The 14342-nt window shown below is 62.0% G+C and overlaps 2 protein-coding genes across 10 annotated transcripts in view; one reads left to right on the forward strand and one right to left on the reverse strand.

Moving 5' to 3' along the window:
- Positions 1-8159, forward strand: part of GSG1L (GSG1 like) — a 106486-nt gene extending 98327 nt beyond the window's left edge. For all 5 annotated transcript variants that reach the window (XM_060172743.1, XM_060172745.1, XM_060172744.1 and 2 more), the window contains 3 exons: positions 2549-2716; positions 3792-3862; positions 7802-8159. In XM_060172743.1, the coding sequence (XP_060028726.1) occupies positions 2549-2716; positions 3792-3862; positions 7802-8034 (472 nt within the window). In that variant the 3' untranslated portion in view covers positions 8035-8159. The remainder of the gene's footprint in view (positions 1-2548; positions 2717-3791; positions 3863-7801) is intronic.
- Positions 8160-8841: 682 nt separating this feature from the next.
- Positions 8842-14342, reverse strand: part of KATNIP (katanin interacting protein) — a 117756-nt gene continuing 112255 nt past the window's right edge. For 3 of the 5 annotated variants that reach the window (XM_060172738.1, XM_060172740.1, XM_060172741.1), the window contains 9 exons: positions 13386-13543; positions 12263-12327; positions 11522-11632; positions 11093-11232; positions 10535-10636; positions 10159-10316; positions 9973-10061; positions 9614-9687; positions 8842-9575 (listed from right to left, as the gene is read on the reverse strand). In XM_060172738.1, coding sequence (XP_060028721.1) covers positions 9632-9687; positions 9973-10061; positions 10159-10316; positions 10535-10636; positions 11093-11232; positions 11522-11632; positions 12263-12327; positions 13386-13543 — 879 coding nt within the window. In that variant the 3' untranslated portion in view covers positions 8842-9575; positions 9614-9631. The remainder of the gene's footprint in view (positions 9576-9613; positions 9688-9972; positions 10062-10158; positions 10317-10534; positions 10637-11092; positions 11233-11521; positions 11633-12262; positions 12328-13385; positions 13544-14342) is intronic. The other 2 variants (XM_060172739.1, XM_060172742.1) reach the window with 2 other exon arrangements.

Genomic DNA, 14342 nt, shown 5'->3' on the forward strand with positions numbered 1-14342 from the left:
TCATCAAATGCAACGTGTCTGCTCTGAGGAAGCCCTATTAAGGGCTGAAAAGACAGGCTGCGGCCTGGGAGGGACTGTTTATCCACCACGGGCCTGACAGGACCAGCGCTGAAGACAGAACAGCTCTCCACAGCAGGCAGACAACCACATGGGACCCAACCGGGAACCTGAGGCAGAAGGACGCAGACGCACGTTTAGCCGGGAAGGGTGTGCAGACAGAGCGTAGGCGAAGGAAAGGACTTCAGCACCGCCAGCAGACCAGAGCCACGGGAGGAAGGGACTACACACGGGGGGGTGGGGTGGGGGGGGAGACTTCAACGTCTGAGGTCCCAGGTTCGGGGACCCCCATGTGCCAGAGCTGAGCGGTGCTCTGGTCTCACTCCTCCCTCTCTAAAAAAACAAACAAAAAAAGTTAATCAGGGTGCGGTGGGCTGCTCAGCATCTCACACACAAGCCCCCGTAGCGGGTAGTGCTGCAAATGTCTCTGCTTCACTCTGTCTCTCACACTGTATCAAAGAAAAAATGAGGCCCAGGTGGTGGCGCAGCTGGTCGAGCACACGTGTCACCATGAGCAAGCAAGGATCCAGGTTCAAGACCCCAGTCCCCACCTGTAGCGGGGAAGCTTCTCAAGTGGTGAGGAAGGGTTGCAGGTGTCTCTCTTTTCCACACCCTACCTCCCCCTTCCTTATCAAGTTGTCTCTATCCAAAAAAAGGTAAAATTTAAAAGCAAGATCAGAAGAGAAAACAAGTAGGACCTGGACGGGGGCTGGTGTGTCGCACCAAAGTCAAAGACTCTGGGGTGGGTGGGGGGACGGGGAGAGTTCAGGTCCTGGAATAGGATGACAGAGGATCTAGTGCGGATTGTATTATGTGGAAAACTGAGAAATGTTATGCACGTACAAACTATTGTATTTACTGTTGAATGTAAAACAATCCCCCAATAAAGGGAAAAAAATTAATCCCCCAATAAAGGGAAAAAAACCTAAAATTAAAAAAAGCATGTGTGAAACAGTCAGCAGGGACAGTGAAAGTATGTAGGCACCAAACCCCAAACCAAACCCTCATGGAAAAAATAAAAATTAAAAGTGATTTCCCACCAGCACAGTTAAAAAATAAATGGCAGTGCCAGATTTTGGAGAGACAAAGCAGCTCAGCTGTTACCCGGCAGGGTGCCCGCTGAGCTCACAGAAGGTAAACTTCACCCAGAGGTTGGCTTTCTCTCAGCAGAACGGTAATAGGCTGACGGACACAGTCCCTGTGACGGGGCCAGCCGGCTGCTGTGTGGTCTGTCTCTGTGACTGCTGGTCTCAAGGTGACAGTCCTAAGAAGGAAGGGTTGATGCCTGGGGGAGGAGCAGCAGGAATCCACAAGGCCTCTCCCTTGGGGAGGCAGGTTCTATCCACACTGGGTGCTCAGTCTTTCCTCAGAACCGCCTGCAAATCCAGTCATTTTGCCATAAGAGGCCTTATAGGAGTGGAGGGATTGCTCACTGGGCGGGGCTCCTGGTTCCAGACCCAGCACCACCTGGCAGGTGCCACGGCACCAGAGGCAACTCTAGCACTGTGCTGCGCTCTCTCCCTCTCCCTCTCCCCCTCTCCTGTCCCCCTCCCCTGTCCCCCTCCCCCTCTCTGGATGAGAAAGGGATCCAGGCTGGGGAAACATGGACCAGGCAGCCAGCCAGGTTTAAATAGAGTCTCTGCCACCTGGGCCTCCTTTCAAATGAAACTAACTCCGACCAGGTGGTGGCATACCTGGTTAAGTGCTCGCATTTCAGTGCACAAACAAGGACCCAGGTTCAAGCCCCTGGTCCCCACCTGCAGGGGGAAAGCTTCACGAGTGGTGAAGCAGGGCTGCAGGGGTCTCTCTCCCTATTTCCCCCTCTCACTTCAGTTTCTCTCTGTCTCTGTCCAATAATAAATAAGTTTTAAAAAATCGAACGACACTTAACTCTTGCAGAAAATCAACGCTCAGGTGGGTCCCTGGCTCCCATCTCCTTCCTTCTGCTTTAAAGATTTGTTCTAAGGCTGGGGAGACAGCATTGTGGTTCTGCAAGAGGCGTTCCTGCCTGAGGCTCCTAACTCCCAGGTTCAATCCCCAGCACCACCATCAGCCAGAACTGAGCAGGGCTCTGGGGCTTCTTTCTGTGTCTTTATCTCTCTCATTAAAACAAAACAAATAAATGTTTTAAATGTTCATTCTATTTCTGTCACATGAAACAGAGAGTTTGACATGGGAGCAAGGCAGAGGCCAGAGCACCACTCAACTCTGTGAGGTGCTGGGGAGTGAACCGGGAGCCTTGGCCTGTGTCCCCGCTCCCCCATCATGTGTCCCGTGACACATGGAGTTCATTGTCTCTTCCACACCAGACAGACAACCGGAGCATGAGAGACAGAGGGGAGACACCAGAGCTCCATTCCACCCTCCTGGAAGCTCCCCCAGTGGCACCCCGGTAGCCCCCGCCAGCCCCTTGTCTCATCCTGTGCAGCTGGGAGGTGGGTGAAGGGCTTGCTCCTGCCCCCTGACCGTGGTCCCCTCTCCCCCCTCACAGCCTGGCATGGGGCTCCTTCACCTGCTGCATGGCTGCCTCCGTCACCACCCTCAACTCCTACACCAAGACGGTCATAGAGTTCCGGCACAAGCGCAAGGTCTTCGAGCAGGGCTACCGCGAGGAGCCGACCTTCATAGACCCTGGGGCCATCAAGTACTTCCGGGAGAGGTCAGTGGGCACCGGTCCTCCCGGCCACCCCGGGACCTCGCAGTCCAGGTGGAATAGAGGTGGCATTATGTGAGCGGGTCCTTATGGACAGATGGGTGGGTGGACGGACGGGTGGACAGACGGATGGACAGGTCTATGGGTGGGTGGGCAGGAGCAGGTCTGAGCAGCTGGCCAGATGCTGAGCGATTTTGTGGGGGGGGACACTTTTGGGGGAGTGTTGGGCTTGGGGGGCACAGAGCCCACACCTGGGCTCCCAGGAGTCAGTCACACCTGCTCTTGACTGTGTCTGGAAACCTAGTCCCCCTCACAGGTAGGGGGGCTCCCAAGAGGGGGCGCTGGGTGGAGGTGGACATCTGTGGGCCCGAGGCTGCGGACGGGACTCGGGTTCCACTGCAGAGCCGCCCTAGCGTCCAGGCCCCCCTGCCCCGAGCCGACCTGCCGGCGTCTCTGTGTGTCTCCGCCTCTGCCCTCTCTGCCTCGCCATAATCACAGAGCGAGAGACGTTGAGGTAGAGAGAAAAGACGAGACAGCACAGCCCAGTTCCACCACTTGAACCCGGGTCCTCTGGCCTGGCCAAGTAAGCCACCCACGGACGGCATTGTCAGTCCGGTGCCGGTCTGGAGGAGAGAGCCCGGCACGGTCCTGGGGTTCCAGGGGCAGCTCTGGTGCTGCGGGGGCCTCCCCCGCCTCTGTCTCCATCTGGAGAAAAAGCAGCCGGCCGTAGTGAAGTCACATGCCGAGGCTCAAGCTTGGCAGAAACATAAGTGGTGGTGGTGAAGAGGTAGCTGAGTGGTGGGGCGCAGGGCTCACACACATGAGGACCCAGGTTCAATCCCTCCCTCTCCCCTCATCTCTCACACACGACTTAAGATGCGTCAGCAGCCCGTCAGCCGTGTCTGTAGGGAAGTGGCAATCGGTGCTCTGACTGGGGTCCGAGCTGCTGGGCAGTGAGGAGGCCCTGGGGCTGCGTGCCTGGGCAGGCGTGGGGGCGTCCTGGGGGGGGAGTGCCTGGTGGGTGTGGGGCTTGTCCTTGTCCTGGGCGGCCTGCCCGGTCTCATGTCTCCCCAATTCCCAGGATCCAGAGGGGGGATGCAGATGAGGAGGAGGGGCTGCGGCTGGACTGTCGTCACGAGAGACACACGGCCCGTGAGTGCTTGCAGATGGACCCAGGGGCTCTTGAGGGGCTGGGGGAGGCGGGTGCTTCAGCCAGGCAGGGAGGAGCCTGAGGACTGCCGGGTGGAACCTGGGGGCCCATGAGAGTTGGGGGGCGGACAGATAGGACGGAGTGGGGTGGGACCAGGGACGAATCACTTGGTGGAGGGCATTGGGGCCGGTTGCTCCCTGTTTCTGCTTTCCTAGAGGCCCCTGTGCTGTTTCTCCTGCCAGTGTTTTTCCCCAGGGGAGTTGCTGTTGGGGGCTGGGCTGCCACTCACACCGACAGGAGGCCATGAGGTCCTGGTGTCTGCACGCACACACACGAATACACGCACACACACACACACACACACACGAGGTCCTGGTGTCTGCACACACACACACATGAGGTCCTGGTGTCAGCACGCACATATACACGCACACGAGGTCCTGGTGTCTACACGCGCATACACACACACACACACACACACACACACATATACACACACACACACAAGGTCCTGGTGTCTGCACGCACACGCACACACACACACACACACACACACGAGGTCCTGGTGTCTGCACACGCATACACACACACACACGAGGTCCTGGTGTCTGCACGTGCATACACACACACACATATACACACACACACACACACACACACACACACACACACACACACGAGGTCCTGGTGTCTGCACGCACGCGTGCGCGCACACACACACACACACACACACACACACACACGAGGTCTCGGTGTCTGCACGCGCACATACACACACACACGAGGTCCTGGTGTCAGCACACACACACATACATACACACACATGAGGTCCTGGTGTCTGCACACACACATACACACACACATGAAGTCCTGGTGTCTGCACACACACATACACACACACATGAGGTCCTGGTGTCTGCACGTGCACATACACACACACACGAGGTCCTGGTGTCAGCACACACACACATACATACACACACATGAGGTCCTGGTGTCTGCACACACACACATACACACATGAGGTCCTGGTGTCTGCACACACACATACACACACACATGAGGTCCTGGTGTCTGCACGCGCACATACACACACACATGAGGTCCTGGTGTCTGCATGCACACACACACGAGGTCCTGGTGTCTGTACACACAAACACACACACACAAGGTCCTGGCGTCTACACACACAAACACACACACACACGAGGTCCTGGTGTCTACACACACACATACACACACAGAGGTCCTGGTGTCTACACACACACACACACACACACACACACACACACACACACACACACACACCACACACACACCAGGGCCGAGGCTGTAGCTGTGGGGTCCTCAGACAAGCCTGTGGCTCCATCAGGTGGATCACTCGGGGTGCGGGGTGCAGGGGCTTCTGGGAAGGCTGTCTGGCCGCATGTCAGTGGAGGAAGCAGAGGGAACCTCGAGGACATTCCTGGGCCCGGAACAACTTGGCATGTTTATTAGATCAGAATCAAATCCAATATCCCCAAGCTGGCGCCACCTTCCTTATTAAAATGGAAGCAAATATTCCTGAAAGAGATGAGAGTGGGTGGGGGGCCTGGGAGAGCCACCCCAGGCAGCACAGTTGCAGGGGCAGGGGATCCTTAAATCTTGGTGGCTGGGGACGGGTGCACACGGCCTGGGTTCGAGTCCCAGCGCCAGGTGGCAGGTGCGAGGCGGTGGTGTCACCCTTCCCTCTCCCTCCATCTGAATAAAGTCAGCCCGGGAGCAGGCAGGTCACATGGCATGAGCTCCACCAGTAGACAAGGAAAAGGAAGCTGGGTGGTCAGACTCCCCAGGGCTTCTCAGGTTGGGGCCTGGGAGTCTGCATTTCTTTGTAGGGGGAGTGGAGCTCAGAGCCTGTGTGGTGACCCCACTGCTCCTGGGGGTCATTTTCCCCCTTTGGATCGAGGGTAAGACAGAGAAAAAGAGAGACAGACAGACACCAGCAGAACTGTTTCACCACTTGTGAAGTCCACCCCCCTCCCCATAGGTGGGGAGTGAGGGCTCAAACCCGGGTCCTCGCATAGTAATGTGTACGCTCTACCAGGTGCGCCACCACCCAGCCTGATCCTGTTTGTTTTTTATTATTATTATTCTTTATCGACACCTGGGTCGTCACAGCTGCGGCGCAGTAACCAGGTGGGGACGCGGGCTGAGTCAGGCCAGGGCGACAGCTCCACCTGTCTGTCTGTCTACTCAAGCAGCCTGGACCAATGGAGGTTTTGAGCCAGGGTGTCCAAACTGTTAGCATAAAGTGCATAGTGTCTGGCCCCACAGTAAAGGGACTTGAGAGAGGACAGCCCCCTCCCGCCCCTGTGCGAGTGGCGGCTCTGGGTCCCAGGAATCCAGCCCGGGGGGAGGGCAGTCCTCAGCGCTTGGCTCCAGCTCAGGGCAGGACAGGAGCACCAGCCTTTAGCCCCTCAGAACATCCCCTTCTCTCTCCTCGCCCTCTCCCCCTCCCTCTCTCTCTTCTCCTTCTATTTCTCTCTTCCCCCTCTCCCTCCATTTCTCTTTTCCCCTTTTGTTGCCCTTGTTGTTTATCATTGTTATGATTATTGTTGTTGTTGGATAGGACAGAGAGAAATGGAGAGAGGAGGGAAAGACAGAGGGGGAGAGAAAGACAGACACCTGCAGACCTGCTTCACCGGCTGTGAAGCGACTCCCCTGCAGGTGGGGAGCCGGGGGGCTCGAACCAGGATCCTGATGCCAGTTCTCACGCTTGGCACCACGTGCACTTAACCCGCTGTGCTACCGCCCGGCCCCCTCCATTTCTCTCGCTTCCCCCCTCCCTCCATTTCTCTCTCTCCCCCCTCTATTTCTCTTTCCCCTCCACTTCTCACTCTCTTTTTCCCCTCTCCATTTCTCTTTCTCTTACCCCATTGTTTCTCTGTTCCAATATGCTTCCCAAGGTTCCGCCTGTTGGCAGCGCTGAGAGCAGCAAATCACTTCTAAATACTCATTTAGCAAAACAGTCAAACATTCCTGAGCACCAAATATTTGCTAAATTAAAAAACCAAAACACCCAAACACCTGTATCCTGGCAGCCAGCACTTGCAGGGAAGGCAGCTGTTCCAGAGCCAAAGCCAAAGCACTCCCACCCGGGGAGGGGCCTGCTCTGTCCGGCTGTCTTTTCGGTCTGTCTCTCGGGAGGGCGGCAGCGGCGTGTCTGAGATTCCATCTGGGACGGAACCCTTGGGGTCCTGGAATCACAGACCCTGAGCCTGCTGAGCCTCAGTTTCCCCCTGGGCACTGTGGGCGGCCCTCCCAAGTGGGGGGGTGGACTGGGCAGCGTGGACGGACTCCCCATTACATCCCTCCCCTACTGCCCCACGGAACCACTCAGAGGCTTCCCCCTAAACTGAACCAACAGCCACCCCAGCTATGCCCCAGTGGGGGCTGACATGGAGGTGTCATGTGGGTGGGGGGATGCCAGAGGCTGGGGTGAGCACAGGAGGCTTCGTGGAGGAGGGGGCACTTTGGGCAGCTCACGGCGGGGGGGGGGGGGGAGGACTGCATGGCTCTGGCCCGTGAGGCACTTGGACATATCTGAGCTGAGAGACGTGGGAGGGGGGCATCCCCAGAGTGGTCCCTTTCCACCTGCCCCAGCTGAGGGGGGCGCTGGGCACCCACAGGTGGGCATCTGCCTTAGAGCCTCACTGGCTGGGAGCCGGGCCCCCGTCCCATGCGCTGCCCTCCACTCTGGGTCAGTGGGGGCCGGGAGGTCAGGAAGCTGAAGGGGGGTTGCCGCACGGTTGGGGTGCAGCATGCTGCCCACTGTGGGGGTGGGAGTGGGGTGCCTGTGACTCGGGGGGGCCCCGGCTAGTGGGGGGCCTGGTGCACCGGCGGTGGCCGTGCGTGGGAGGGACTGGGGTGCAGGGGAGCTGACCGAACCCTGCCGCCCACAGGTCACCAGCCGCACTCCGGCGACTCCTGGCCCCGCAGCTCTGCGCAGCACTCCCACCCCCACTTGGGGGACTCGTGGCCCCGCAGCTCTGCGCAGCACCCGCACCCCTACCTGGGCGACTCCTGGCCCCGCAGCGCAGAGCAGCCCCACCCGGGGGACTCGTGGCCCCGCAGCTCGGCGCAGGACCCCCTGGAGCCGAGCCGCCAGTGCTGGGTGCTGGGGCACTGGGTGTGACTGGACACCAGGCCCTTCCCGACCCAACTCAGAGGCCTGGAGCCACCACGGACTTGGGGTGGCTCCTCCAGTCGGCCACCCGCAGGACGGTGCCCGCGGGGCTCAATAAATGCTTGTGGAAAGAGTTCTCCGTGTGCAGCCCTTGCTCTGGGGCCGCCCCTCGCCCTGAGTGCCCAGAGGGGACGGGTGGGACAGCCCTCAAAGGTGGGGAAGCTGCCCTGACCACCCATCACCCCCAGGGGCCTGTCTGTGCCTTCTGCCTAGGGCCGCCTGAGCACCAATCTGGGCTCAGACCCGGGACCCACTCCTGTGCCAGGGCCGAGGCGCAGGGACCTGGTCTACAGGGGCACGGAAAATGCTCAGTCAACAGTGCTCCCCGTGCTGTGGGCTGCCCAGCTCGGGCCATCGCCTCTCCTGGGGCGGGTAGGGAGGAGCTGGAGACTCCCTGTCCCCCACGCCACCAGCTTCCGGGCCTCCTGTCCCCTCCACACAGGCTGCCCAGGACTCTGGGGCCCAAGCTGCGGGTCACATCGCAGGAGGCAGCTGGGGGCCCCGATCCAACGGGGAGCAAGAGCTGAGTCTGAGGGGCCTTGGCTTTGAACACGGGTGCTGGGGGCGTCCTTCCCCTGGCCCCAGTCCCCCCCAGGAACATCCCCGCACGTGTGTTCCCCCACCCCCAGCTAAGTCTCTCACAACCCTCCTCCCTGGAACTTCTGGAAGGTTCTGGGCCTGGGACAGGAAGTGGGGGGTGGCAGAGGTGGGGCTCAGGGAGGGGCCCCAGCCCTGACCCCCAGGCAGCTGGGGGAGTTTTCTTAGCAACACCTTTTATTGCCCTCCTCGAGACAAAATGACAGACGCATCTTGTGTCACTCCCGGTGCGCGTTCCCCTGCTGATGTGCCTCTGCTAAGGTTTGGGGGCAGCGCCAGCAGCTGGGGCGGAGGGAGAGTGGGGCTCCCGTTAACGCAGAGGCACTGACTGGTCTGTCATCCAGTGCCCTCGAGACCCTGGGAGGCTGGGCAGGACCACAGGGCCTGGAAGCTTCTGGAGAGACTCCTTGTGTCCGGGTCAGCATGGCTCCCGGGGCCCTGTGGGCGGGCTGCACAGGAACATGCCTCTGGGACCCTCCATGGCGCCCGGGCCTCGAGCCAGCAGAACCACGGATTCACATTCGCCGAGAAACACCCACCGCCCGGGAGCCAATTAGATCCCTGATCCGAGCAGGTTCCATGGATGGAGATGGAGATGGACGCTTGCCCGCCGGGGGATGGGTGGGCGTGCCTCCAATGCTGCTGGAAACGGGGGTGGGGCTGGAGACAGGACGGCTCCCCACCGGCTCCAAGGGCCCCGGCGCCAGAAGGAAGGGGCAGGAGGGTGGGTGGGGGCCCTCTGTCCCCACCGAGCCGCGCTTAGTGGGGGGAGTCTGGCCCCTGGCTGCCCCCCAGCACAAGGCCTGGGCTTGCCGCAGCCGCCAGCAGAGCCACCGAGCGGGACACCCCATGCCGCCCCCCATCCCGGTGTCCCAGCCCCGCAGGCCGCCGCCTCCCGCGCCCCTGGGCTCTGCAGGCCGCCGTCCCCGTTGTCCCCGCAGCCACTTGCTCAGCACCGCCAGCGCCGCGCGGGCTCCTCACTGATGCAGGTTCTGGGCCGCAAGGCTGTGGAGAGCAGAGTTTGGGGGTTGCTGAACCCATCACCGCCGCGGGGGGGGGGACACAGCTGGGGCTGACCGTCAAGGCCCTCGGAAGCCCGGCCTCCAACCTCCGAGCCGCCCCCTCTGCTGGGAAGCCCTCCAGGCTCTGCCTGGGGCCAGCAGGAGTGTCCTCAGGTTCCTGGAGACCCAAGTGCCTTTCTGGCTGGTGCCCCCCCTGCAGCCCCTTCCCCAGGGCCCGGCTTCCAGAGTCCCCCGGCTGTTGGGTGGGGACAGGGTCTCGGGCACTGACCCGGGTCTGCGGAGCCCTGCCTGCGCCGGCAGCTGGTGACGATCTGGTTCTCGTTGGTCATCTGGACGTCCTGGTCCTCCACTTGGCTGCTGGGGGGGGCGGGGTCAGGCTGGGGGTCGGCTCCCTGAGGGTGAGTATCCCAGCCTCCCATCCTGGGGGCTGGGTCCGGCTGGGGGTGGGGCCCACCTGGCGGCGCGGTGCCGCTCCTGTTGGCAGGCGCCATCGCTGGTGAAGAGGACGGTGTGGTGCGGCACGGTGGGCTCACACGTGGGCAGGATGCCACCCACCAGGTGGCCCACCATGGCCAGGACGCCGTTGTACACCAGCAGGTCGTCCACCAGGAGCTGCACAGACGGGTGCAGTGAGTCCCCCACAGCCGGGCTGGGGACACCCAGGGCGTCACGACCCACGAAAGGGTTAGACACGGGCAGCAGCCTTGGGGGCCCGGGCTCGACCCCACCCTGCCCGCCAGAGCCCCCCAGAGCAGCGTGAGTCCAGGAAGTCCCCCCGGGAGGGGCTGGGCTGGGCTGGGGGCTGTGATGTCAGACTGCAGGGGCCTCACCCCAAACTCCTTGACCCCGCGCTGGGGCGTCTTGGCGTAGTTCCACAGCTTGATCATGGACACCGTGGTCGGCAGGTCGAAGATCACGTACACCCGGTTCACCTGCGGGGAGGCCGCCTCAGGGAGGGGCACGGGGTGGGGGCCCAGGCCGGGAGGGGGGCCCCAGGCAGCCGTGGCCTCCCGCCATCTGCAGTCGGCTCTCATGCAGCCACCTCTACAAAGTGCTGAGCGGCTCTGGGGGCGACTCCGGGCCTGGCCCTCATGTAGATATTTCGGAGGCTGGGGCACCTCCCCATTGGCCTCGATTAGCTGGGGCTGTGGGGGCTGCAGGGGCTGGAGCCAGGCCACGGGTTCATGGAGCCCCAGGTGTCACTCGGCCCCCACCCCAAGTGTCCTTCTGGAATCCTACTCTTTCTTCTCTCTCCCTCCCCAGAGCTGGGCCTCTGCCTGTGTGGACCCACCCCCGGGGCTGTTCCCAGGCAGGCAGTGAGAGGCAGAGAGGAGAGACCCCAGCAGCTGAGGTTTCCAGAGGAGAGCTCCCCCCTCCCCAGCACCCACCAGGCCGGGCAGGATGGGGGCCAGCCACATGTGCCTGCCGTCACTGGTGTCATTCACTTGGTCGATGAGCTTGTCCGGAGTCCTCAGGTCCCCACTCACCCCCTCCAGGGAGTTGACACTGTCGGGGAAGGCGGCGATGTCTGGGGATCGCTAAGGAAGGGGGTACCTGGCGCCTCAACACCCTGCCCGCTCGCACTGGGAGACGCCCGGCTCCGCCCGCAGCCAACGGCCAGAGAAGCCCCCCTCGAGAGCCCAGACACCCGCAGCTGCCTGTGAGGAGGGGGGCGTCGCTGGGCTTGGGGGGGGCTGGCCGCTCTAGTCTCCCCGGGTCAGGAGCCCACCCACGGCCCTGTGCCCTAGGGCCAGCGGCACGGCCTCTCTGTTCCCCATCAGAAGGGGGGTGCTGCCCCCAGTCCCCCTCAAGGATACTGTTCTCCGACAGGGGGATCCTTTCTCCCCGCTCATCGTACAGCTCCAGGCCCGTGAGCCCGATGTAGTAGGGGTCCCCCCAGCTGGTCAGCAGCTGGAACTGGAAGATGACTGCGTCTGCGTCAAGGACAAGCAGTTCACAGACAGGAAGGGCGCTGTGGGTGTGGGGTCAGCAGGCGTCGAGCACCTGTGCCTGTGCTTTAAGAAGCCACGCCGCCTCGGCCCTCAGGGGCCCCGGGAGGCAGGGCACCATGTGCTCGCTGTCTCGTGCCTCAGTTTCCCCATTTGTAAGATGCCTCGAGCAGAGTTCCCCCCCCCCATATATGGTGCACAGTGGAGTCACCAGGTAAGTGTGTGGGGGTCACAACAGCAGGAGGGCTGCAGTCTCGGAAGTGGGGTGACTCAACCTCTCTGGGCACCCCCTCTCTGCTGCTCCTACCTCCTGGGGGTGAGCTGGCCTGACGGCTGGATCCACCCCCGCCACACACCACCCTGTGCCTGGCTCCAAGGGCAGAAACTCCTCTCTGCCCACCAGGCATGCGAACTGGAGTCCTGTGCTACCAGCAGCACCAGTGTGTCCAGGGCCCCCTCCTGGCTCCCAGCGCCCAGGCTGCCAGTTGTGTCTGAGGCTCCGGCCAACACAGAAGGACCAGACCTGCCTCAGGTGGCAAGACAGCTGCCCGGGCCTTGCCCTCTCCCCGGCTTCCCGCAGGCCCCAGGCCCCTCGGCCAGAAAGGATACAGCCGCAGGGCATCAGGGGCGCCTCGTAGTCCATGCTCGCCCGCTCCAGGCTCCTCGTGTCCAGGCTGGAACACAGAACACGGAGTCGGGCAGCTGCTCCCTGAGCAGTAGGCTCGGGGCACACGGCCACCTGGAGTTCCGGGACGGGGTACAGGCAGACGGACAGACGGCCCTCAGGGAGCTCAGAGGACAGGCCTCCGCATCCTGGGCTGTGGCTGAGGGAGGGGCGCCGGCCCCTGGGCCCCACAGCTGGCTGACAGGCGGGTGGGACGAGCTCGCCCCCCACTGGCTGCTTAGCCAGCCTCGGAGACCAGGGCAGCTCCCCCTGGGTGCTGAGGGCGCAGGGTGGGGTGGGGTGGGGGTGACCAAGTAGCTGGGAGAGGCACTCCTGGGGAGGGTCTGAGCCAAGCCTTCCACGTGGGGGGCAGCCAGCGTCCAGGCCTGGGGGGGGCATGGAGGGGCTGCTGTGCCCCCAGAAAGCACCCAGATCCAGGAGGAGGAGTTGGGCAGCGTGAGCAGGTGGGGGGCCCTGGGGGCTCTGGCATCATCCAGCTGGGCCTGGTCCCCACACCTGTGAACAGGCACCATTGGCTACAGCGGAGGCTCCCCGCTGCCCGCAGAGTCTGGGGGTGGGGCTCTGACGCCCCCCACTGCCTTCAGTCTCAAGTTACTGTGAACCCCGCCTCCCACACTGCACCCACAAACTGCAGTGAGCAGAGTGCCCGAGGCCTCCACCCTGACCCAGAACCTGGGCTGGTCCTCCCCAGGCGGCCGAGAGCATTAAACCTTCCAGCCCACAGGACCGGGCACTAGCACACGTGGTACCATGCACAAGCACCCATGTTCGAGCCCCTGGCCCCCACCTGCAGGGAAGCGTCACGATTGGTGGAGCAGGTCTTCAGGCAGCGCTCTCTCTCTCTCTCTCTCTGTCCTATCAAATAAAAGGGTTCCGCTGGGAGCGGTGGCCTGGTTCTGCAGGCATGAGCCCATGATAACTCTTGTGGCAATAATGAAATTTAATCAAATAAACCTCCAGAGCCCGGCTGAGCTTCCGAAACCCTCCTGCACAGGCTGCACAGCTGTGCACACCAGCGCCTGGGGGGGGGTCTGGGGGGGCCCTCACCTCTGGGCCGGCCTGGGTGGTGCGCAGGTCTGGAGGTGGTCGACGAAAAGGATCTCCTGGGCGAAGTCGAAGTGGCAGTTGCCAGGCCCTTTGCGGATGAGGAAGCCCCCCGGCGGGGACACGCACAGGCCGTCCAGAGACACGTGCACGAGCCGAGCCTGCAGGAGCAGGGGGAGGCCAGCCTGGAGGAGGTGCCTTGTTGCCATGCCCCCTCCCAGCCCTGTGCACCCCTGCTCTGTCTCCCCTGACCTCATGGTTTCACAAGCTTTTCAGACGGAAAGGATGAGACAGACATGGAGAAAGGAAGAGACCTCACAGCACCCGAACGCCCCCAACACGGTGGGGGTCTTGTGCCCAACAGCTGCGCACTGCCCAGCTGAGCTGTCTCGCTGCCCAGGGCCTGACCTTTCTCCCGGTATAAATCCCAGAGCCAGGGTCTGCTTTCTGTGCCTCTCGGCCAGCCCGGACTCGTGCAGACATGGGGAACAGTCCCCTTCTCTCTGGGAAATCGAGGCCTGAGGGAGGGAGGTTGTCCAGAACACAACAGACACTGACAGAGCCCCACTGCCCCCTCGGGGCCTGGTGGCCCGATGGCTGTGTCGCCACTCACAGCCTCGCGGTGGGAGAAGGCCTAAGGGGGCAGCGGGGGCCAAGGCACAGAGCCTCCCTGGACCCCAGAATCAACTCACAGATGAACCCTGTGAACGGGAGAAGCCAGTCCACAGAACTACACACCCTTGGGGTTTCCTGCCACCCCTGCGTCCACCGGCACGGCCCATGGGACCCCTCCACCTCCAACCCATCTGGGTGAACCTCAGATTTTTTTTTTTTTTGGAACGCCAAGTCTTGTACAGGCACAGCCCAGCCACTCCCACGACGCTTTCTCTCCCAGAGAGACAGAGGGAGAGACAGCACAATCCTGGAGCTTCCCCCAGGCCCACAGTGCCTTCCATGTGG

This window comes from Erinaceus europaeus, chromosome 15 (assembly GCF_950295315.1).
Source record: "Erinaceus europaeus chromosome 15, mEriEur2.1, whole genome shotgun sequence".
NCBI classification, from domain to species: domain Eukaryota; kingdom Metazoa; phylum Chordata; class Mammalia; order Eulipotyphla; family Erinaceidae; genus Erinaceus; species Erinaceus europaeus.